The 21061-nt window shown below is 37.8% G+C and overlaps 2 protein-coding genes across 2 annotated transcripts in view; both read right to left on the bottom strand.

The window, feature by feature from the left end:
* Nucleotides 1-21061, bottom strand: part of LOC140171670 (uncharacterized) — a 139410-nt gene that overhangs the window by 13215 nt on the left and 105134 nt on the right. The window lies entirely within an intron of this gene.
* LOC140172002 (lysyl oxidase homolog 2-like) lies at nucleotides 3694-7991 on the bottom strand. Its single transcript, XM_072195349.1, has 3 exons — nucleotides 7585-7991; nucleotides 6651-6977; nucleotides 3694-3818 (listed from the first exon to the last, which is right to left on the bottom strand). Exons 1-3 carry the CDS (start codon nucleotides 7952-7954, stop codon nucleotides 3694-3696), a joined length of 822 nt encoding a protein of 273 aa, XP_072051450.1. The 5' UTR covers nucleotides 7955-7991.

The raw sequence follows: 21061 nt of genomic DNA, 5'->3' as shown, positions 1-21061 counted from the left end.
AGATGGTAGCTATCGAAATGTCTGCACGTAAGTTTGTTCAGCTAAGATTATTATGAAAACATATACAATTTTCCCGGGACAATTTTATGGAACAGTCCTGATGAATTTATGAGCTTTTCTGATAAACGAGGTTAATTGCTTCACAAAAAAAACATTACGCTCCTAGCATGCCTAGTAATTGCTTAGTATGCTATGTTCATTACGCTATATATACCTCAATGTTTTGACCTGCATATAATTGAAGACTAGTTTGCGTCTGACGTCAGGGCAAAGGCGCGACGTGATTGGTTGCTGACCTGCAAATTACAGCATTTTTGGTTTGGTTGACCGGATGGTTGACATACGCAAACTAGTCTTTTTAATTCGGTCTTCAATTAGGAGTTGGGCCTTTCTTTCTTGAACACCATGATTAAATGTACTTGGAAGACTATTTGGAGAGTGTATTCAATGGTATTTAGGCCTTTCTTTCACACACAAGGAAGAACAGTCTGCTCCAATATAATAACATGTAAAAAAGTGGAGTTGGGCCCTTCTTCCACTTTGGCCATTCAATTACCTTGTTGATTCAGACACCTGACTTTAATTTCATAGTTCCTGCATCTTGAGTCATTCTCTGGATTACAAAGAAACCCCAAACGCCTATCGCATTCTGTAACAAGGGATGGTGTGTTTCCGCCAATTTCCGTGCACTTAATTTCAGCCGGAATTGTACCCACACATAAACCAGTGCTGCAAAATTGAAGTGTAAAATAATATTAATGCAACTAAAGTTTAGATTTGACCAGACGTTTGTGGTTAATTATTTACTGGTTATATGCGTGAGGATACTCAATGATGTACCCGCCAGAAATATCTAAATCCCGCAGTTGTGGCAAAATGTCCTCTCAAAGTGAAAAAAGAAAATAATCCGACAACTCGGATTTGTAAGTGTTTGTTACTTCTTTTTCAAAATCAATTAACATTTTTAGACATATTTTCTTAAATTCTATAATCAAATAATATTCGGTTAACGTTTACACATACTCCCCACAAGTGCCACTCTCTCTCAACATAAATTAATCTAACATTCTTCCGTAACCATGGTAACGATTCATTAACATATGACATGTCTGTGATGTATGGAAAGCATGATATTTACCCACACCTGTTACCATGAATAGCATCCATCTCTCAATTACCCAAATGGTATCAACTAGTATTAGAGCCTGTTAAAATTATATTTAGGCCCCAATATTATCATAGCGATTCATTCAAATGTCTGCGATGTGAAGAACGGAAATCATGGTATCCCCAGATAGCAACACTACGTTGGCCCAACGTTGGGCCAACGTGAGCGAACTGACCTTACCACGTTGGGTCAACGTTGCTTTTCGACGTTGGCCCAACGTGATTTTGGCCAGGCACCCAACCACCACCACGTTGGGCCAACGTTGGGCCAATGTCGAGCCAACTTTGACCCAACCGCAATACAAATGTAATTTGCGACGTTGGATCTTTGATGTTGGGCCAACGTTATTTGACCAACGTTGATCCAACCAATAGCCAACGTTGAGCCAACCATTGGCAAACAAGCCCAATGAGAAAAAAAAATGAAAACAATTAGTTACTTGTGTATACTGTGCTTACTTTAAGTCTTAAATTACCTGGCTCTCTATTTCACAACGAAGACAAATTAACTACCTTAATTTTACACAAGTCACTTACCTTAGTACCTACCGGGATTCGAACCAGGGACCTTCTGTTTAACAGGCTGATGCTCTACCAATTGAGCTAACTGGGATTACATAGTTGAATAAGTGTTTTAAGTTAATATAAGCTATATTTTCATGACTAAACCTGCCAAAGTGCATCTTTTTAGGGATATTGATCAAATTTACTGTGAATATTGATAACATTTTCTATAAATGTTGATTTAAAAAAAAAGTAATATAAAAATAAAATTCTTATTGTTGATTTAATTCCAAAGCAATATTGTTAAATATAATTACATACCTAGGCTATAAGCATTATCATTATTATCATCATCATCATTATTATTATCATTATCACCATTATTATTCATTAGGCCTATTATTATTATTATTATTATTATTATTATTATTATTATTATTTATTATTATTATTGTTATTATTATTATTATTACTATTATTTGATAATATTTAATATTATTATAAGTTTATCTAGTGGGGCTTTTATAGTCTTTATTTAATGTCACTCTTACGCCTTAGTAGTAAAAAGAAAATAATTATAAACATGACAATTTCCATGACTTGAACAACAGTTTATACCATCGTTGGTCCAATGTTGGGATTCCAACCGTTTGTGCGACGACGTTGGCCCAACCTTCACGTAACAACGCGTCATTTTACGACTGGCTGGCTACGTTGGTGCAACGTTGGCATACCGACTATCATTTTAAAGTTGGCACAACAACGTTGGTCCATCCTAGGCTTACCGACCGTCATTTAAAGGTTGGCTTGCTATGTTGGCTTGACGTTGGCATATCGACCATCATTCAAGGTTGGCACAACAACGTTGGCCCAACGTTGGCATACCGACGGTCATTTTAAGGTTGGCTGGCTACGTTGGCTCGACGTTGGCATACCGACTATCATTTAAGGTGGGCACAACAACGTTGGCCCATCGTCGGCTTACCGACCGTCATTTAAAGGTTGGCTTGCTATGTTGGCTCGACGTTGGCATATCGACCATCATTTAAGGTTGGCACAACAACGTTGGCCCAACGTTGGCATACCGACCGTCATTTTAAGGTTGGCTGGCTACGTTGGCTCGACGTTGGCATACCGATCATCATTTAAGGTTGGCACAACAACGTTGGCCCAACATTGGCATGCTGACCGTCATTTTAAGGTTGGCTGGCTACGTTGGCTTGACGTTGGCATACCGACCATAATATAAGGTTGGCATAACAACGTTGACCCAACGTTGGCCTGACGTTCCCATACCAACCATGACTAAAGGTTGGCATGTCAATGTTGGTCCAACGTTGGCTTGGCGTCGGCTTACCGACCGCGACCATGCCGACCATTGCCAACGTTGGGCCAACGTTATCTTGCTATCTGGGTCCATCAACACCTGCTATATTGAATACCATCTATTTCTAATGAAATCACCAAAACGGAATGAACCAGCAGAGAATGTTGAAATCATGATCAATACAAGAATAACATAAATTAAGATTATCCTATACAGTAAGCCAAAAAATTAAGGTACCAGTTAAGTTCACCCCTGTAAATCCTAAACAAAGACATAATTGGAACAAGCGATCAATAGCTGCGTCTTTTAGCTCGAATTTAAGACCTCATTCGTTGACATTGTTTTAAGAAATAAAGACATGACATTCAAAAACTCCAGGAAGATGCCAATTTAAAAGTTGCAGTTTGCTCCATTGCAAGCCCTATTGATTTGTATACAAGGCGTTCTCGAACAATTAGAGAACTAACGCCGTCCTTTAAAACTAGCGTCGTGCTTTCATTGATTAGAACACAAAATTGCAACTTTTGATTTCGTTTCTTCCTTAGATTTGAGATTACCGTTCCTTTAATTCTCAACAAATTTCAACAAAAGCTAAAAAGTACAGGTAGTGGCTGCTTGTTTTAATTTTGACACTATTTGTCTTTGTTAAGGATAGGGTGAGCATAACTGGTTTTAATTCTTTTGCTTACTGTATTTTACTTATATATACCTTTCCTGATAACTTGTAGAGTTGCCTGTTTGTTACCGGATGGATGAATTGGGGTGATGAAAGATGTATATTTATAATTAGCTGGATTATATAATGCATCCGCCAGTGAATCTGGTAGAGAAAAAGTAATAAGGAATAAGTGATCATTGAATAAAAAGTTGTGAGTGACCCTAGTGACCATCAATTACCCAACACATTATGACCAAAGATATGATTAACCTAAAGTTAATAACAGGAGCGTTTACAGGGTGAGTAAAAAAGTGCAGCAAGGCAAATAATCCACCTTATTTTAAAACTTTTTAGATTTTAAATATAAATGATATATTCATTTGTGTGACCTTTATGTGAAAAAATGAAGTAATTAGCATAATACTGTTCTGTTTTTATGACACATTAATACAGCGATACCCAGTTTTAATGTTTGTCCATGAGACCTCTGTCAGCACACTTTATGTAAAGGTAGACGCGTGAACAACTGCCATTTTCTTAACCTTCGATGGCACTGAAGTAGAATGGAACACCCAAAGTGTTACTGCCCCTGGACTTTTCAAGTAGATATTACATTTTGTTGTTATTTTTATACTTACCTTAAAGATGTTCATTCTCTATAAAAGAATGTTTTTCAAATGTCTGCACAATGCATGCAAATTGAAGTGGATTGAATTACAAATTATAAGATTAGGGACCGTTCATAAATACTTTGGTGGGGGGACTGGGCAAAGTGTAGGGGGGGGGGCACAAAAAGTTTGGAGTTGCAGAATGGGGGGACCAAAAGTTTTGGTTACTAAAGGAGGGGGGTCAAAAAGTTTTTAACAAGAAAATACCAAAAGAACAAGAGCATACAAAATTTTTGCGCGCGCATATGTGCCAATAAAGCCCTTTTTTACCCCGATTATGGCTCAAAATAGTGCAAAATAGACCTACATTTTTTGGCACGCTACACGCGCTCATTTCCAGTATCCCATTAAAGCCTTTTTGGAATCTCAAAGACTTTACATGTATGTATTCTACAGTCACCATAAGAAAAAGGTATATGTATGTATCCCACTGATAAAATGATGCAACCAGCATTTTTTTTGTCTTTGACCCAAAATTTATATTTTGCCTCCCTGACCAAGAAAGCTGGCTATGCCCCTGATAAAACAGTATTAAATTGAGTATGTGCCCAGATGTTGCTCTCAATTTCCAGTGGCATAGCGACGGGGGGAAGGTGGGGGCATGTGCCCTGGGCGCCACTCTTAGGAGGCGCCAAATTGACCAATTCAGCATTGATTCTGCGCCCCTCTAAGCGATGAAAGTCAAATTTTTCGCGCGCTTCGCGCACATAAAAGGTCAAAGTCATTTGAAAGATCAATTTAAGACCAATATTCAACTTCATTATAACCAAAATTAATTAATGGTAGGCCCTTTGTGCTCCGGGCGCAATAATTATTTCAAGAATCGGGAGCAACACCCATCCTTAGACCTGGGTGCCACAAGCCCTAGCTACGCCACTGTCAATTTCCCTTTTTTGTGTTACTTTTATTTATTTAATTATTGGTTATAAGAATAAAACATGTATTTTCAAAAAATTAGAATGCATAAATTGAAATTAAACTTCATAAAAGTCACAGCATGTGAAAAACACCTTCAACTTTCATGTTTTTTGGAAACAGGCCTATTATAAATAAATGTATGAACAAACATGCAGGCCTATAAATTGTGACTGAGTTTGCACAAATGGAGTAGCCCCCCTCCCCAGACCTTTTTTTAACCTCATGTAAGGGGGGGGGGGTCAAAAAAGTTTTGTATGTCTAAAGAGGGGGGTCAAAAAAGTTTTATGGTTCTCTGGAGGGGGGTCAAAAAAGTTTTGACTCAAAAATTTCCAAGTGCCCAGCCCCCCCACCAAAGTATTTATGAACGGTCCCTTAAGTTGGACATATTGGGAATAGACAAACTGAAGTTGGAGTCGGATGGGGTATGAAGGAGTTAAGTAATGTTAGAAAGTTTGTTTAAACCGGAGAAAGGAATTGAAAGAAGGCAAAAATCAACCTTGATTTTAGTTAATGTCAGTTTCAGATCTGGTATCTTTATTGCACACTGTGTGCTTTCATTCAAACTACATATTCAAGTTGCCTCTTGGACAAAAAAAATCAAAATTGGGTAGCTGCGTTTTGCTCCCTTTTTCACAAAAGGTGAATATTGAGCATGCGCGTATTTTGGTGGTGGCTTTGGGGACGCAAACCCCGGGGGAAAAAGCAGGGGCGGCTGAAGAAGAAGGGGTGGCATGAAGAATTATTAAAGAAAAAGGGCGAGGCAGAAGGGGTGGCAAGAAAAATTATTAATGAAAAAAGGGCGTAACAATTATGGTAAATGTTTATAATATTGTGCCACGAATGAAACTATACTTCAAAATGAAGAGGCGGCCAAATTTATATTTTCTGCCGCCCCCCCCCCTCCTCCGGGTAGGAGCGGCCACGGTACGCCACTGTTGAGTGTGTTATTTATCGAAACTTTCAACAATATAAAAGTTCATCTTGGTTCTCACGCCCCATTTTTTACTCACCCATATGTTTGAAATTAAGCAATTGGAATATGAATTATACATAAGCATAAGCACTGCAACTTTTACATGCAGAAAATGTTAACCAAACAGGGTTTTTTCTTTCATATCTTGGGATATGTGATTTTTTTTGTCGGAGACTAGGGAAGCGGGTGGACAGGGTGGACGAAGTCCAGGGGCCCAAACGATACCGAAAGTGAAATAAGGGGTGAAAGAGTAAAAAATAAAGGGCTCCACTCTACTCCTTATCTATGGGCCCGGAGGCTCCTAGTGCCGAAGCTTATTACAAAATAACACTGATGAACAATACTGAACATAGCTCTGGAGTATAAATTAACCTTTGGATTAGAGAAGCTTTGAATCCCACTTGCGAGTATGATGATTGATAACACTGCACCTACCTGGAATAGTCTTGCTACATGTAACATTGACGGCGTTTTTAATATCGCAATTGTTTGCCAAAACCTCGAACTCGATAGAACATTCACTTAGTGTCGCTTCATTTCCGTTACACACTACTTCCGGTTCATCACTTGGATTTGGGTTGTAGAAGTCAGTTGCAGCGGTATAACCAAGCTGACGGCATATTACGAGAGATTCGGTAATTCCCCAGCTAGGATTGCACACGTATATCCATTTGCGTTTATCATCATTAAACAATTGAAGGATTCCTTCATTTTCGTGAGGTTTGCTTTCATGTTCAATCAAACGCACGTCACCCTGTACAGCTTTTGCAAGGATAAGAAAGAAAACAATAATAAGTATTATCTTATCCGTGCCTGGAACAACAGTCACTTTTGAAACTCGACCATTTGTAATTCAAATAAGTGCAGCTTAGTGGAATAAAATCGCATCGTGCCGAATAAGGTATCAAAGTACGCAAAACAAAATTTTCCATATATCGACGACATTATTTTGCAATTTAGATTTAGTGTCATTAATATATGGCTTTTGTTTTAAGTGGTCAGACCTCGGAGTTCAGACACTTTTTTTGGGCAGTATATACACCATATGATTCCTGGCGACAGTGCAACATTTTGCTGCACTGGTACTTTGCAGGTACTATAGCGCTGCTACTACCGAGTACCCTATCACGTTGTGGACGACGTAGGTATACTCTGCTACTCTCATGGGAATCCCGTAGTGTAGCCTTAGATGCAGGAGGAAATCAGAAAACCTGTGAAAACGAGTATGGAGTTGAACCCAAATTGTACGTAAAGTCGTAATTGGAACGGCGCGGGACTCGAACCCGAGAACTCAGTGGTGCTAGCGATGACAGAACAGCGCCCCACGAGTGTAAAACGAGAATGATCAAACAATGGGTACATTACTCACCTCCAACTTGGCATTCAACTGCTGAATCTTCAGTATGGTTGGCAAAGCAGTTGTGGGATCCCCATGGATAAAATACGCAATCCACAAGTCTAGATTCAATGCCATCACACCTTACGTTATCCATCCAAATCGGACCTTTTTTGCTACCACTAATATCTTTGTGTTTAAAGGCCTTCAAAGCTGCAGGATAACCTAGCTGACGACATACAACAGCTGCATCATCTAAATCCCAGTAATCGTTGCATACTGTTCCCCATTGGTTATCATGGAATATTTCAACTCGACCACAGCCTTTCTTACTGGTGCATTCATCGCCTGGGTCAACTAGCCGCACGTCGCCTTCGGTTTCACCGTTTACAGAAGTCATCATGGAGATGAAAACGATCACCCAACATAATGGGTGATACCCACCTATTAAAACAATATTTTAAAATTGTAAGAACTATCAAGGTTACTCATAAAATACTGGTACAATCATGGCCTCGTCATCATTCGTGAGCACTTTTCAGCAATTTTCCTCATTACAAGGACTGGACTTCGAATCAATTTCAGTTTAAGAAAGGTATTTTCCAGGGCGACCCTCTTTCACCGTTAATTTTTATCCTCTGCTTTGATCCTATTGTTCAAGACCTCATCGCCAATTCCAATTTTGGTTACGATCTGAATGGTACCAAATTCATCACCACCCCATTTGCTGATGATTTTTGCCTGATCACAAGACATAAGAAAACCCATCAACGTTTCATTAACCGCATCACCGACCATTGTTCTTCAATGGGTCTCAAATTAAAGCCTTCCAAATGCAGATCGTTATCCCTTTCTGCAGACTCCCCCACTTCCATTCTTTTCAACATTGCAGGCGTTGAGGTCCCAACCGTTGAAAATGATTCTCACAAATTTCTTGGTTCCCTCATTACTTTTCGCAACAATTCCTCGGATATTTTTGAATACCTCAAGGACAAAATTTCTTCCGCCCTGGAAAATATCGAAACTTCTGTTATTCGTAACGAATATAAGATTCAAGTTTACACAAGATACTTTCTTCCCTCGTTACGCTACCATTTGACAGTCAATGATCTCTGCTTTTCTCATCTCCAAGCGCTGGACGCTATGTGCAATCGCCATTTGAAAAATGGTTTGGTATTCCAAAACCCGGCACCCTTGCCTTTATTTTCATGCCTAATGGGCTCAACATTCGATCCATTTCTGATCTCTATCTTGAGAGTCATGTGATGACTCATATTTCAATTAGAAATAGAAGTGATGAGCTTGTTAACCACTGCATTGATTCCAAATTGGATAGAGAGCGAAAATGGACTCGGAAGAAATCAGTGACTGTCAGGAGTGAAGAAATATTTAAAGCAGTTGGGGAAAAGTCAAACAAGGTTACCATTCAGAAAACTTCCGCCAAGAAAAAGTTGACCGATTCAATTTCTGAATTTTGGCATAATCATGTTCGTTCTCTTGCAGTGCAAGGACGTTTTTATGATCTCCTTTCCAAGGAATCTTCCTGCACTCTCTGGCGTAGCATCATTTTCAATCTTCCTTCGAGAGTCAGCAAATTTTTGGTTAACGCCCTTGGCGACTCTCTGAACACAAGGGTCAACCTTGCTAGGTGGGGTAAATCTGTTTCCAACAAATGTTTACATTGCTGCAACAAAGAGACTCTCAATCATGTTCTAAATAACTGTAAAGTCTTCCTGGACCAAGGTCGTTATACTTACCGTCATAATAGTGTTCTGAAATATTTTATATCTGTCGCACGAGCTGGCCTCAAAGATTCGGATGCAACCATTTTTCATGACATTCCAGGTGAAGCTGGCTTTACCGGTGTCACTACCATTCCTACTGAATGTTCTCCAACCAACCTCAAACCTGATCTAGTAATTCTTTGGAAAAATCTCAGGAAACTATTGATTGTGGAACTGACAGTTCCCTTTGAGCATGGTATTGACAGGGCCCATCAGTTGAAACTCAATAAGTATGCGCCTCTTATTTCTGATATTCAGGAAAATGATTTTGATGTTACTTACATTCCTGTTGAAGTTGGCTCTAGAGGTTTCATTTCGCAAGATAATGCTGACAGGCTCAAATCATTCACTTCTTTAGTTCACTCCCCGATTTGTTTCAAGGAATTCCGCGACAAGGTTTCCAAATTGTCCATCATTGCCTCTTTTGTCATTTACCATGCCAAAGACGAAAGGTCTTGGGACCAGTGCAATTTGCTCAGTGCATAATGTGATAAATAATGAAATCTTATATCTTTTTATGTCTTTTAATATTGCTATTTCTAGTGCTTATATGTTGTTATACTGTATTTGTCCGCCCTGCATGATCTTTTATACGATCTGTCCTGGGCTTATTGTATTCCTTTATTGTTCAATGGTTTTATATGTATTTTGATAATAAAGTGATTTGATCTCTCTCTTGATGTGTTTGTCTATACAAATTGTATTTTATTATAAAATACAAAGAAACAGAATATCACGTATCACATTTGTCCTAAATTCAAAATGATGACGACTTTCATTCATTCATTCATTCATTCATGTTTTATTTCATATATCACAAAGAATATATACACTCAATGGCATACATAAATATAAAATAACAATATTGGATCGTTGCGACCGTAATACAAGGTGCTTTGAGGTGGTCTGCAACAAGTAAATTGCATAGTAAATTGCCTCGTGTATTTTGGTTTTGGCCATATCGAACCTTTTGCTTTCGAGGAGCGGCGAGGGAGGCAAACACGATGCCGTTGACGTGAAATGCCATGAGCCATTAAGCGTCAACACTGAAGGGGTAATTCCCCTACCTTACTTTACTTCCTTATTGCGCCCCTGTAAGCACGAACAATATGTAAGCACGAACAATATGCTTTGCTTTTTTCAATTTTACTAATATTAACAATACCCTAGTGACGTTAGCTAGCTCATTATGTCTATTACATTTATTGAGCGCCTCACAAAGAGCTGAGCGGTTTACTAATTCTAAACACAACACTATACCTTCATAAATAATTGGAAAACATTGCAATGTATACTTAGCATAAAAAATTAGCTAAAATTTTTCTGGAATAAAAAAAATCATATAGACAATATTGTACTATCGTTTACATAGTAAATAAATAATCATTCATTAATCTTACCCCCTAAACACCGCAACATCTTTCAGTCAGTTGTAGGTTTCCAGCAAGACACGTCTAAACATATCTACCTCATACTAATGCAATAATACCAAATATCATAATATTGCACGCACGTTTCTGATCATGCAACTTCATTGCACGACACGCTCCACAGCTTGTTTGATATACATGTCTGCCATTCAACATGTTAAATAAATGATACGAACTTGATTGTTGGTAAGCTTTGGTGCGTGTGGGGTATATGACTGCATTATATTGTAGAAATGTGTCACTATGGTCACTGCACATTATGAGTCGGTGGTAAATTAACTTACAACGAACAACGAGCTACCGGAGCCACCGATCCAGGAGGGGCATACGCAATCTGACATGACACTGTACTAAACCATTAATCGTAGGTACCTAACAATGACCGCGTCAATACGGGCACTATACCTAGGACCTTAAATTTACCGACAAGTTGCCGACTAACAAGGGCATATAGTAATAGACAATATTTATTATTATTCACATCACACCAGACATGTACTCGAGTCAATTTCATCCGAGTCCGAGCCAGACTGATTCCATTTGTTTTCTGAGTCCGAGCCAAGTCCGAGTCCTTGTGAATCCGAGTCCATTTTCGAGTCCAAGTACGGAGTGCCGGAGTACATGTTGATATCGAAGTTACCGTGACTGGTTTATATTGTTTGTCAACATTAACTCTGGATCAATATGTATATAATTGGACTAGACCAAGAACGGACTCTGCTTTGTGTGTGGGGGGAGGGTGTGTGTGAACCTAATCCTGTTGTGTTCGAATCCGAGTGGACCGTCCATGGTGGAAGAGGGGCACAACGCAACGTAAACGAAGAGCAGGAAGAAGTGTATGGTAGCTTATGGTGGTATATACATAAATAACGTTGTGGTGCAACGACAAATTAAATACATTATGGAAAAATGTATTGTCGTGCATAGTCGATGACATTAGACTTACATTAAATCGTTGTATATATTATACACTGGTAGCACTTCATACAAATATCATCAAGGGAAAAAATTGTTTATTTCTTCGTTATTTCGGAATGCTTAAAAGCTATTTAAAGTTGTTGAGAACCACCTTAGTTGAGGTTTCTGACTACATCCTTACAAACATGTATGCCGGTCATCTTGTAGGAGGCATTTTTATTGATCTCAAGAAGGCCTTCGACACAGTCAGCCATTCTATTCTGCTTCACAAACTCAAATCTTTTGGAATTGCAGGTCTGGAGCTGGATTGGTTTAGTTCATATTTGTATGATAGAAAGCAAGCCACTAAAGTTGGAAATGTTGTTTCTGAATTTGAAATAGTCCAGTATGGGGTGCCTCAAGGATCAATACTTGGCCCTCTCCTTTTCACAATGTATATAAATGATCTCCCCCTTGTTGTTCCTAAGCAAACAAAAATCAACCTTTATGCTGATGACACTGCCATATTTTTCTCAAATTTGTGGATGGAAAGAAATAAACTCACTCTTAATGCAAAAAAGACCAAAACCATGCTCTTTTGCTCAAGTCGTAATATTAGTCAATCTGATGATCTTAGTTTATTTTTGAATAATGATGTCTTGGAAATTGTAAATAAATGTAAATACTTAGGCCTCACTCTGGATCAAAAAATGTGCTGGGAGCCTCACATAAATCAAATTTGTTGTAATGTTTCAAAATATATTGGTCTTCTTTGCAGAATTAGAGAGTGGCTATCAGCTGACAATTTAAATACAATTTACAAAGCTCTTGTGCTTCCCAGACTCGGTTATTGTGACATTGTATGGGGTAACTGCAATTATACTCTCCAGAACAGGATAGAACGTCTTCAGAATCGGGCTGGGAGAGCTATCCTCAGGGTCCCTGTTCGCACACCTTCTTCATTTATTAGGGACAGGCTTGGCTGGAAGCTCCTAAGTGATCGTAGACATGACAACTTATGTATCACTGTCTTTAAATGCCTAGCCGGGCTTGTTCCTATAGGCCTAAATGATGTTTTTACTCTTATTAGAGACAATCATGGCCATAATACAAGAGGTAGCTCTCACGGTAATATAGCTCTCAATTTTAAACCCAGAACTGAAGCTGGAAGACGTTCTTTCCTGTTCGGGGGGGCCAAAGCATGGAATAATCTGAAATCTGATCTGAAATATCCAATACCAACCAATACTTCCATTTTCAAAAACAGGTTTTTAAGTGTGTAATAATATTAGCAATATTTAATAGTGTAATATGACCATTTATGTAATTAAGTAGCAAACCTTTTTAAAAAATTGTGTGAACATGGCCTTAGGCTTGTATTTGGCCAATGCTGCAATCAAAATTTTAGTTTTCAAATGTGTATATACATGTATAATTGAAATGCTGATAAAATTTCTTACTGTATCAATTTTTAGTGTGTTAAAAATCTTCGATTGTTTTATAATTTGAGAAATATGTTTATTTAATTCAAATACTAAATGATGAATTTTCTTGTTATGTAAATTCTATTGTGTCATAAATCTTAAACTGTGTGAATTATTTAGTTTCCAAAACAAGTCTTTTATGCTGTATTTTGGCAAGTATAATGGAAATCTGAAATCTTAAATTTCTTTCTTGAAAAAATTCTGAATTCTGAATTTTATATTTGATAAAAACAATTTGTAGTTAAATTTGATGCGTTGTGTTGGTTATGTATTTTATAATATGTATTTTATAATATGTAAAATATGGGTTAGTTTCCCCATTTTAAATTTTGATTGGGTATGCTTATATATTTATGTATCCTATGTATTTAAATATTTTGTTTCATTATTTTGATGTATTTTAATGTATATTTTTTGTGACCCCTGGGTCTCATGGAAGAACAGAGGATACCTTAAAACATCCACTGAATGAGTAACCCAGGCAAAAGAAGAAATAAAACAAAACAAACAAACAAAACAAACACAACTATTTAGTTATTTTTGATTATTAAAAATGTGTAATGTGTGCGTTATTACCGCAATAGTGTGATACATCGTACCTCATTGCGCTACATAAGATCGTATTATTAAAATATATAAGTCTGGTTCATATTAATTTGATCAGTTATGAGTGTTATCCTTTATGCTCCTAGAAGTGTAATTATGCTTTCTATCAATCAGGTATTCATTGCATACTTACTTTGTTAACGTTTCATGAGGCAGTCATGTCTACAGTAGAATTCATCTCGACCTTTGCAGGACTTAACCCCATTAAAAGCTATTAAACCAAGATAACACTCATTGAAACAGCTCAACTGATTAAATCGGATCTTCTCTGGTTGTGCACAAGTGACTGTTTTCATGTGCGATATCGCAATAAAGCTGGTATTCATAGCTTCAGTTGGGTAACCGATTATAAAGGAAACGAAAGGAAACAATGTTATGTGTGGCTTTGTTCACGAAATCAGACAATGGCGTGCTTTTTTTTTTTTTTTTTCTTGAAAATGAACAACATAATGATTTTTGACTTAACACGGTTTGGAAATAATTTCTTCATATTTTTGGTGTTATCTGTCGTTTACATGTCCTTCCTAAAACACAAAAGTACGACCCTCTCCAAACACCTAAATTAGCTAAAAATTTAGGACATGTTACAAAACTATATTGTCTAGAATTTTAGAAGAGTACTTTTAATATTAGTAGGAGACAACAACTCAGAATGGGCAAATGTAATGGGGAACTATGGATATGGGAACATAAACACCAGAGGTGAAAAGCTGTTAACTTTCTGCGCCACAAACGATCTGTGCCTCACCAACACTATGTTCAAACAAAACAAAGCCAGCAGACAATGGACATGGGAATCCCCTGATCAAAGAACTCATAATAAAATTGACTTTATTATGATCAGCAGCAAATGGAAAGGATGCATTACAAACTCAAGGAGCTTTCCAAGTGCCGATGTGGGATCCGACCACCAACTTGTACTAGCAAACATCCAATTGAAATTCAAGACTAAGTCTAAACCTAAATATCCCAAGCGATATGATGTCTTCAAACTCAAGACTCAAGCTACAAGAGAGAGGTATGAGGTCGAAATTGGGGGTAGTTTTGCCCCATTGCTTGACGATGAAGACACTGACATCAATGACTCATGGGAAGCAATAAAAACAGCTTTCAGCAACACATCAAAGAAGATACTGGGAAACAAAAAGGCTCAACGGCCTAAACCCTGGATAAGCGAGGAGGTCATCAGTTTAAGTGAAGAACGTTCAAAGGTCAAGCAGGAGAAACTGATAGATCCTAGCAAAAAGACAAGGTACAACTACCTCACTAGGGAAATCAAACGGAAAACCAAAGGCTGCAAAGACATCTGGCTGAAAGACCTATGCAGAAATGTAGAGAATGCACACCAGGCTGCAAAGTCAAAAGAGGTGTATTCTACAATAAAGAAAATCACTAACAAACCAACCACCAAAATGCAGACTGTAAAGAACAAAGAAGGAAATATACTAACTGAACTTCAAGATGTGAAAAACCGATGGAGAGAAAATTATGAACAACGTTACAACAACCAAAACCCTATTAATGAAGAGATAGTAAACAGCATCCCACAAATGCCAAGCACAGAAGAGGAGCCAGACATTCTGAAGGATGAGATTACCAGTGCCATAAAAAAGCTCACTGATGGCAAAGCACCTGGATATGACAACGTGACAGTTGAAGAGCTTAAGGCATCGGGTGAAGCAGGTGTCAAAATCCTGCACCGGCTGTGCAACAAAATATGGAAGAATGAAGTCTTCCCAGAGGACTGGGGAAAGGCCGTAATAACACCCATATTCAAGAAAAAAGACAAGCTAGACTGTGCAAACTACAGGGGCATCAGCCTACTGAGCCATGCAGGGAAAGTGTTCACCACCATTCTCCAACGTAGAATCATGAAAAGAGCAGAGGAGGTCATCTCAGAATCCCAAGCTGGCTTTCGACCTGGAAGATCAACAGTCGACCAACTTTTCACCTTACGTCAAATCGCAGAGAAATTCCTTGAGAAAGGCAAGAACCTGTATTGCTGCTACATTGACTTTGAAAAGGCCTTCGACACCATATGGCAGGATGGGCTGTGGAAAGCAATGGGATTCTTCGGCTTCCCAAGTAAGATCATCAGGCTCCTCAAAGCACTATACAGTATATCAAACAGTGCTGTGCGTGTGAATGGCGACCTAACTGAGTGGTTTCACACAACAGTGGGAGTGCGGCAAGGGTGTGTGATATCCCCACAACTCTTCAACATACTTCTTGAACTTGTTATGCTGTACGCAACCCATGACACCGACATAGGAATATTGATCCAGGGACATATGATCTCAAACCTCCGCTTCGCCGATGACATTGTCCTGCTAGCTGACTCTGCTAGTCACCTGCAGACTGCAGTGGACAACGTCTTTCGTAGCAGCTCGAACCTCGGACTGAAGATCAATATTGGTAAAACCGAAGTACAGGTTATCAGCAGCCAAAAAGTCAACCTTAACATCAACATTAATGGCAATCTGCTCAAGCAAGTGGATGAGTTTGTGTACCTGGGAGGCACCATATCTCAGAAGGGCACAAGCAGAGAAGACATCAAACACAGAATAGGAAAAGCTCTAGGAGCAGTCCAAAGACTTCATAGCATATGGAATGCAAAGGACATTCAACAGGCCACCAAAATTGAACTATACAGAGTCCTAGTACTATCTATCCTAATGTATGGAGCCGAAACCTGGACCATCAAGAAAGAAGACGAAAATCGACTCCTAGTCTTTGAAATGATGTGCTTGAGAAAGATCATGGGCGTATCACGACTGGACAGAATACGCAACACCATAATACGGGACACACTTGGACTGAACAACACAATCATTGATAAAATCACCCAAAAAGGATCCGCTTCTTTGGTCACATTCAGCGAATGCGAAATGACAGATACCCCAAAATTGTGATAGAGGGCAATGTACATGGAAAAAGACCACGTGGAAGACCTCCCAAAAGATGGATGGACACTATCAAAACAGACTGCTTGGCTAAAAATATCACCTCCATAGCAGCAGCAGGAAGAATGGCCAAAGACCGAGTGGTATGGCATGGATTCACCATGGATCAGATGGCAAGGCAGAGTGCATCAGCATCCGTGCCGACGCCTTAGGTCAAGGTAGGTCAAGACTTTTAATATTGGCCGGTTATTTTTCACACAGCGACGTTAACTAGGCAATGTACTATTACCTATAACATTAACTAAAACACCAAAGTACGAATATTTCCAAACATCTAAATTAGCTAAAAATTTAGGACATGTTAAAAACTATATTTTCTAGAACTTTAGAAGAGTACTTTTAATATTGGCCGGTTATTTTTCACACAGCGACGTTAACTAGTCATATCCCCATACTGTTAACGTAGGGCTATTTGTAAAGGTCACGCGTCAATGGGAAAGAGCACTGTGTATTGTGTATAGGAAAACGGACAGTAACTGCAGTATGTTGCTTTATTTTATCTGGACCTCTAAGGAGACTAGTACGTATGTATTGAAAGAGTCATCAAACATATATATAAAATAAATAGATAATAATGGTACTTGCTTTTCAAACGATACGAATGTTAATAACTGGTAATAACACATGCATGACAACAAGTCTATAGTGTGACCATGAGACTACACAATATTCAGGACCCAAACCAGGGCGCAGAGCGGTTTCAATTTCTTTTCCACGATTTAAAGATGATGAACACTTTTTAGCAGAAATTTGTGTGAGTCAAATAGGTTAAGTCCAGAAGGTATTGAAAGACTATAATATCATGGTAATAAGAATATTGTTATTTTCATTATTTCTTTAGTAAGTAGTCTGGCAGTAAAAGGCATCAGGATTTGAAATGAATGAGGAAAAATAAATCTTGACAAAAAATACAATGTAAGTCACATAGGCCCTAGCTAAAGTCGAGAAGGTATTAAAAGTCTACAACATCATGGTAACAAGGCTATTGTTATTTTCATTATTTCTTCGGTAAATAGACTGGCTTAAACAAAGGGCATAAGGATTTTAAAAGAAATAAGGAAAAATAATCATGACAAAACAATAAAGTACGGATGAGAGAAGTTTAATTTCACGCAATGCATCTGCTTATGATGACAAAAAATACATTCTGTTCTATGATAAAGAGTTCAATTAATGTTTAATGCATCGGTTTTATTGCTACAATTAGCTGCCATTATTAGCTTTTTTGACATTGCGGTTGCTATTACCAACGACCTCCTTTGTAATTCTTCAATGATCCCTATAGCAACGAGATGATATTGTTGAAACACTAATGAGACTAATAACAGTATTTCTATTTCAAAAGAATGAATCATCCACATGTTAGCGATTTTTGCACCTGCTCGTGTTTTGTAAAATAAAGAAAGAAACGATCCATCTACCTGATTAGATCTAAATGTAACGCCAGACGTAATGAACTGTAACGATATAACGCTTACCTACGTACAATCATTAAAATGTTAATTGCATGTCTACGTAATAGTCTGAATTAAGGTTAGCAACTATTTGAAACTGTTGCGATTTGGTAGTTCACGGCATCTTGCGAATGGTAGTGAGCTTTAGCAAAAATTGTATTGATCATTTCATAGCAAGTGTGTAGAAGAAAGCAAAATATCACAGACATGACAGATAAACTTTTGTAGTTCCTGTGGTTCTTGAGTTTATGCTGTAAAGAGGGCTGAAACACTTTTGTAAAACGTACTCATTAACAACAATAATTCGAACAAGTTTTCAAAGTATATGGTTTGTAGAATGAACATTTGCAAAACATCACAGTGTTATTTTTCAATAATATATTGATTTACATAATGAAAATCGATTTTTTTTTTTTTTTTTTTGGCTGCTTCGACCAACAATACCTCGTTTACCCTTAACGTACCCGGCGGGTCGAGTTTTTCGATCGAACAATCGTGATGCATTTGGCCTGTATTTGCCGCCTTTGTATGAAAAAACAAACAAACAAACAATTGACCAAAAAGCCTAAATGGGATGGGACGCACAAAAAGTGCCACAAGACAAAATCTCACTCAATAATTGTGAGAAAGGTTGCAGCTTCTGAAAAAAGGCACCGAAAAAGGACAAATTTGACAAAATGCACAAAATATTCATCAGATTTTACATTAAAAAGATTAATGAATCCCAAGAGATCTGAGTTTCAGTATAAAACAATTATGATGACAAAGCAATGAAAATAGATCATGAAATATAATCAAAGTTATTTCACAAACAACAACGTGTGCATTGGAACTGGAAAGGCACAAAAGTGTCACTTTGATAAAGACAAGTTTATTTTGAGTGCACATGAAAATATACCAAACGTCTACGGTATCGAAAATTGAACAAAGACACCTGTAAAAGTTATAAAACATTCACAAAACAGGCTGCTGTTCCAGTCTTCTTTCATATTAAAACAAATGAACATGACAGTCAATAGTCTTTATTGACCGAAACTTATGGAACAGTTCACCCACCATGCATTGAGAAAACGACAATAAAAGATGAAATGAGCTGGCAAATGCAGAATTAAAGTCATGAAGAACAATGGTGCCATTCACCAAAGAATATCACTTCTCAAGTTGCAATGAAACGCAAGAACTGATTAAAATAATGTTTATGGCAGAGTAATGAGGGATGATCCACTACGATATTTAATAATATCAGGGTACACAAAGAATGGATGTTTCCCCTCCCTTTTCTGCTTAGTGAACAATTCCATCTTCAGTTAGCAGCCTGGACAACCGATTCTTTAGAAATGCTTAGTCGCGCTGAAAGTCGATCGATACATGTTAAAATCAGCACAATTCAGAGATACACCTTTTTGCTATGAAATTAATTTTCTCGGTCAAATATAAAGCAATATTTTTTTTTTTTCTTCAGTAATGTCAGTTAAAAACTTGGTGCTTGGATATACATTTTTTACAAATCCTGGTGTTAAAATTAAGCATCAAATTGTGTCTTTTAGTGTGATATTTTTGATTTTTATAGGCCTTCAGATCGCACGCGAGCTTTTTACGGAATTCATTTTTTAGCGTCTCAAACTAATATAGTTTGCTAAAGAAAGATATTTCCCACCTCTGTAAAGCACATCGTGTGGGTCTATATATGAAGAGCTTTGTTTCAAAACCCCTTACATCCACTTGCCCAATTTTGAGAACACATCAAAAAATCATCAAAAAAATCACTGATATAAGGGGGTTTTCAACAAAAGCAGTTTTTGGCGGGATGCTCATCCTACCCAAGCATCCCGACAAAAACTGCTTTTGTTGCAAACCCCTATATATCAGTGATTATTTTGATGATTTTTTGATGTGTTCTCAAAATTGGGCAAGTGGATGTAAGGGGTTTTGAAACAAAGCTCTTCATATTATAGTTTTGTTAGAATTTCCGTTTTTATTTTACCCTTTTTCCCTTCATACGTCGAAAATGTCTAACTCAGTACTTTTATCTCGAGAGCAACCAACAGAAATAGTCGATATTTCCTTTGTTGTTTATCCAGGTCAATTTTCCATTGAAAGCAAATTGCCCGACCAGCGATTTGGTAGCCCAAATCCCCAATTTTATGTTCTGGTTAAACATGATCAGTAGGAGCGCTATAGGCCTGGGAATTTCTTTGCTATATTGAAGTTCTAGCAACACTGTAGCCATGCCGGTATTCCTATTAAACCCAGGGATATCGATCCACAATGCTAGTATTAGCCTTAGATTTCACTCGTTGATTTTGAAAAATGGTCAGCCGGCAGTTAAAATAGTGAAATGAAAACGCAAATTCTGACAAAACTATGATATATCGCTCACGGTGATGTGCGTTAGAAAGTTGGGAAAAATCCTTCATTAGCGAACTATCTTACTTTGAAAAGCTAAAAGGTTGATCCAAAAAAAGGCTCGCGGACAGAGTTTAAGCCTATCAAAATCGAAAATCTTACACTAAATGACTAGATTTCACGCCTAAGTTTAACACTAGAATTTGAAAAAAAATACAGTATCAAGCACTACAATTTTTCCTGACATTTACTGAAAAAATGAAAATGATTGCTTTTCATTTGGCCGAGAAAATTAATTTTACATCGAAAAGGTGTAACTAAAAATTTAGCTCATTTCAACACCATATTCGATCGTTTGTATTGCCTCATTAAATGACTGAGTGAGCCTTGCCAAACAAAAGAATCGGTTGTGCAGGCTGCTAACTGTCTTAGCTTTCTGCTTCAATTGAATACCTTTCGAGAGGTCATCGGAAACAAACAGCTTGTTGCTTTGTTACGAATCTTACTTGAACTTCTTGACGCAGGCCTTGAAGACTGTTATCTTGT

Source organism: Amphiura filiformis, chromosome 15 (assembly GCF_039555335.1).
Source record: "Amphiura filiformis chromosome 15, Afil_fr2py, whole genome shotgun sequence".
Taxonomy (NCBI): Eukaryota; Metazoa; Echinodermata; class Ophiuroidea; order Amphilepidida; family Amphiuridae; genus Amphiura; species Amphiura filiformis.
This window is presented reverse-complemented; position numbering and strand designations above follow the sequence as displayed.

Excerpts from the sequence above, each read along its gene's own strand:
- LOC140172002 (XM_072195349.1), bottom strand. The coding sequence starts at position 7,954 with ATGATGACTTCTGTAAACGGTGAAACCGAAGGCGACGTGCGGCTAGTT. Across the intron at positions 6,978-7,584 it reads AGTTGAATGCCAAGTTGGAG|CTGTACAGGGTGACGTGCGT; the intron begins GTGAGTAATGTA and ends TCCTTGCAAAAG. Across the intron at positions 3,819-6,650 it reads ATGTAGCAAGACTATTCCAG|ATTCACTGGCGGATGCATTA; the intron begins GTAGGTGCAGTG and ends TTTCTCTACCAG.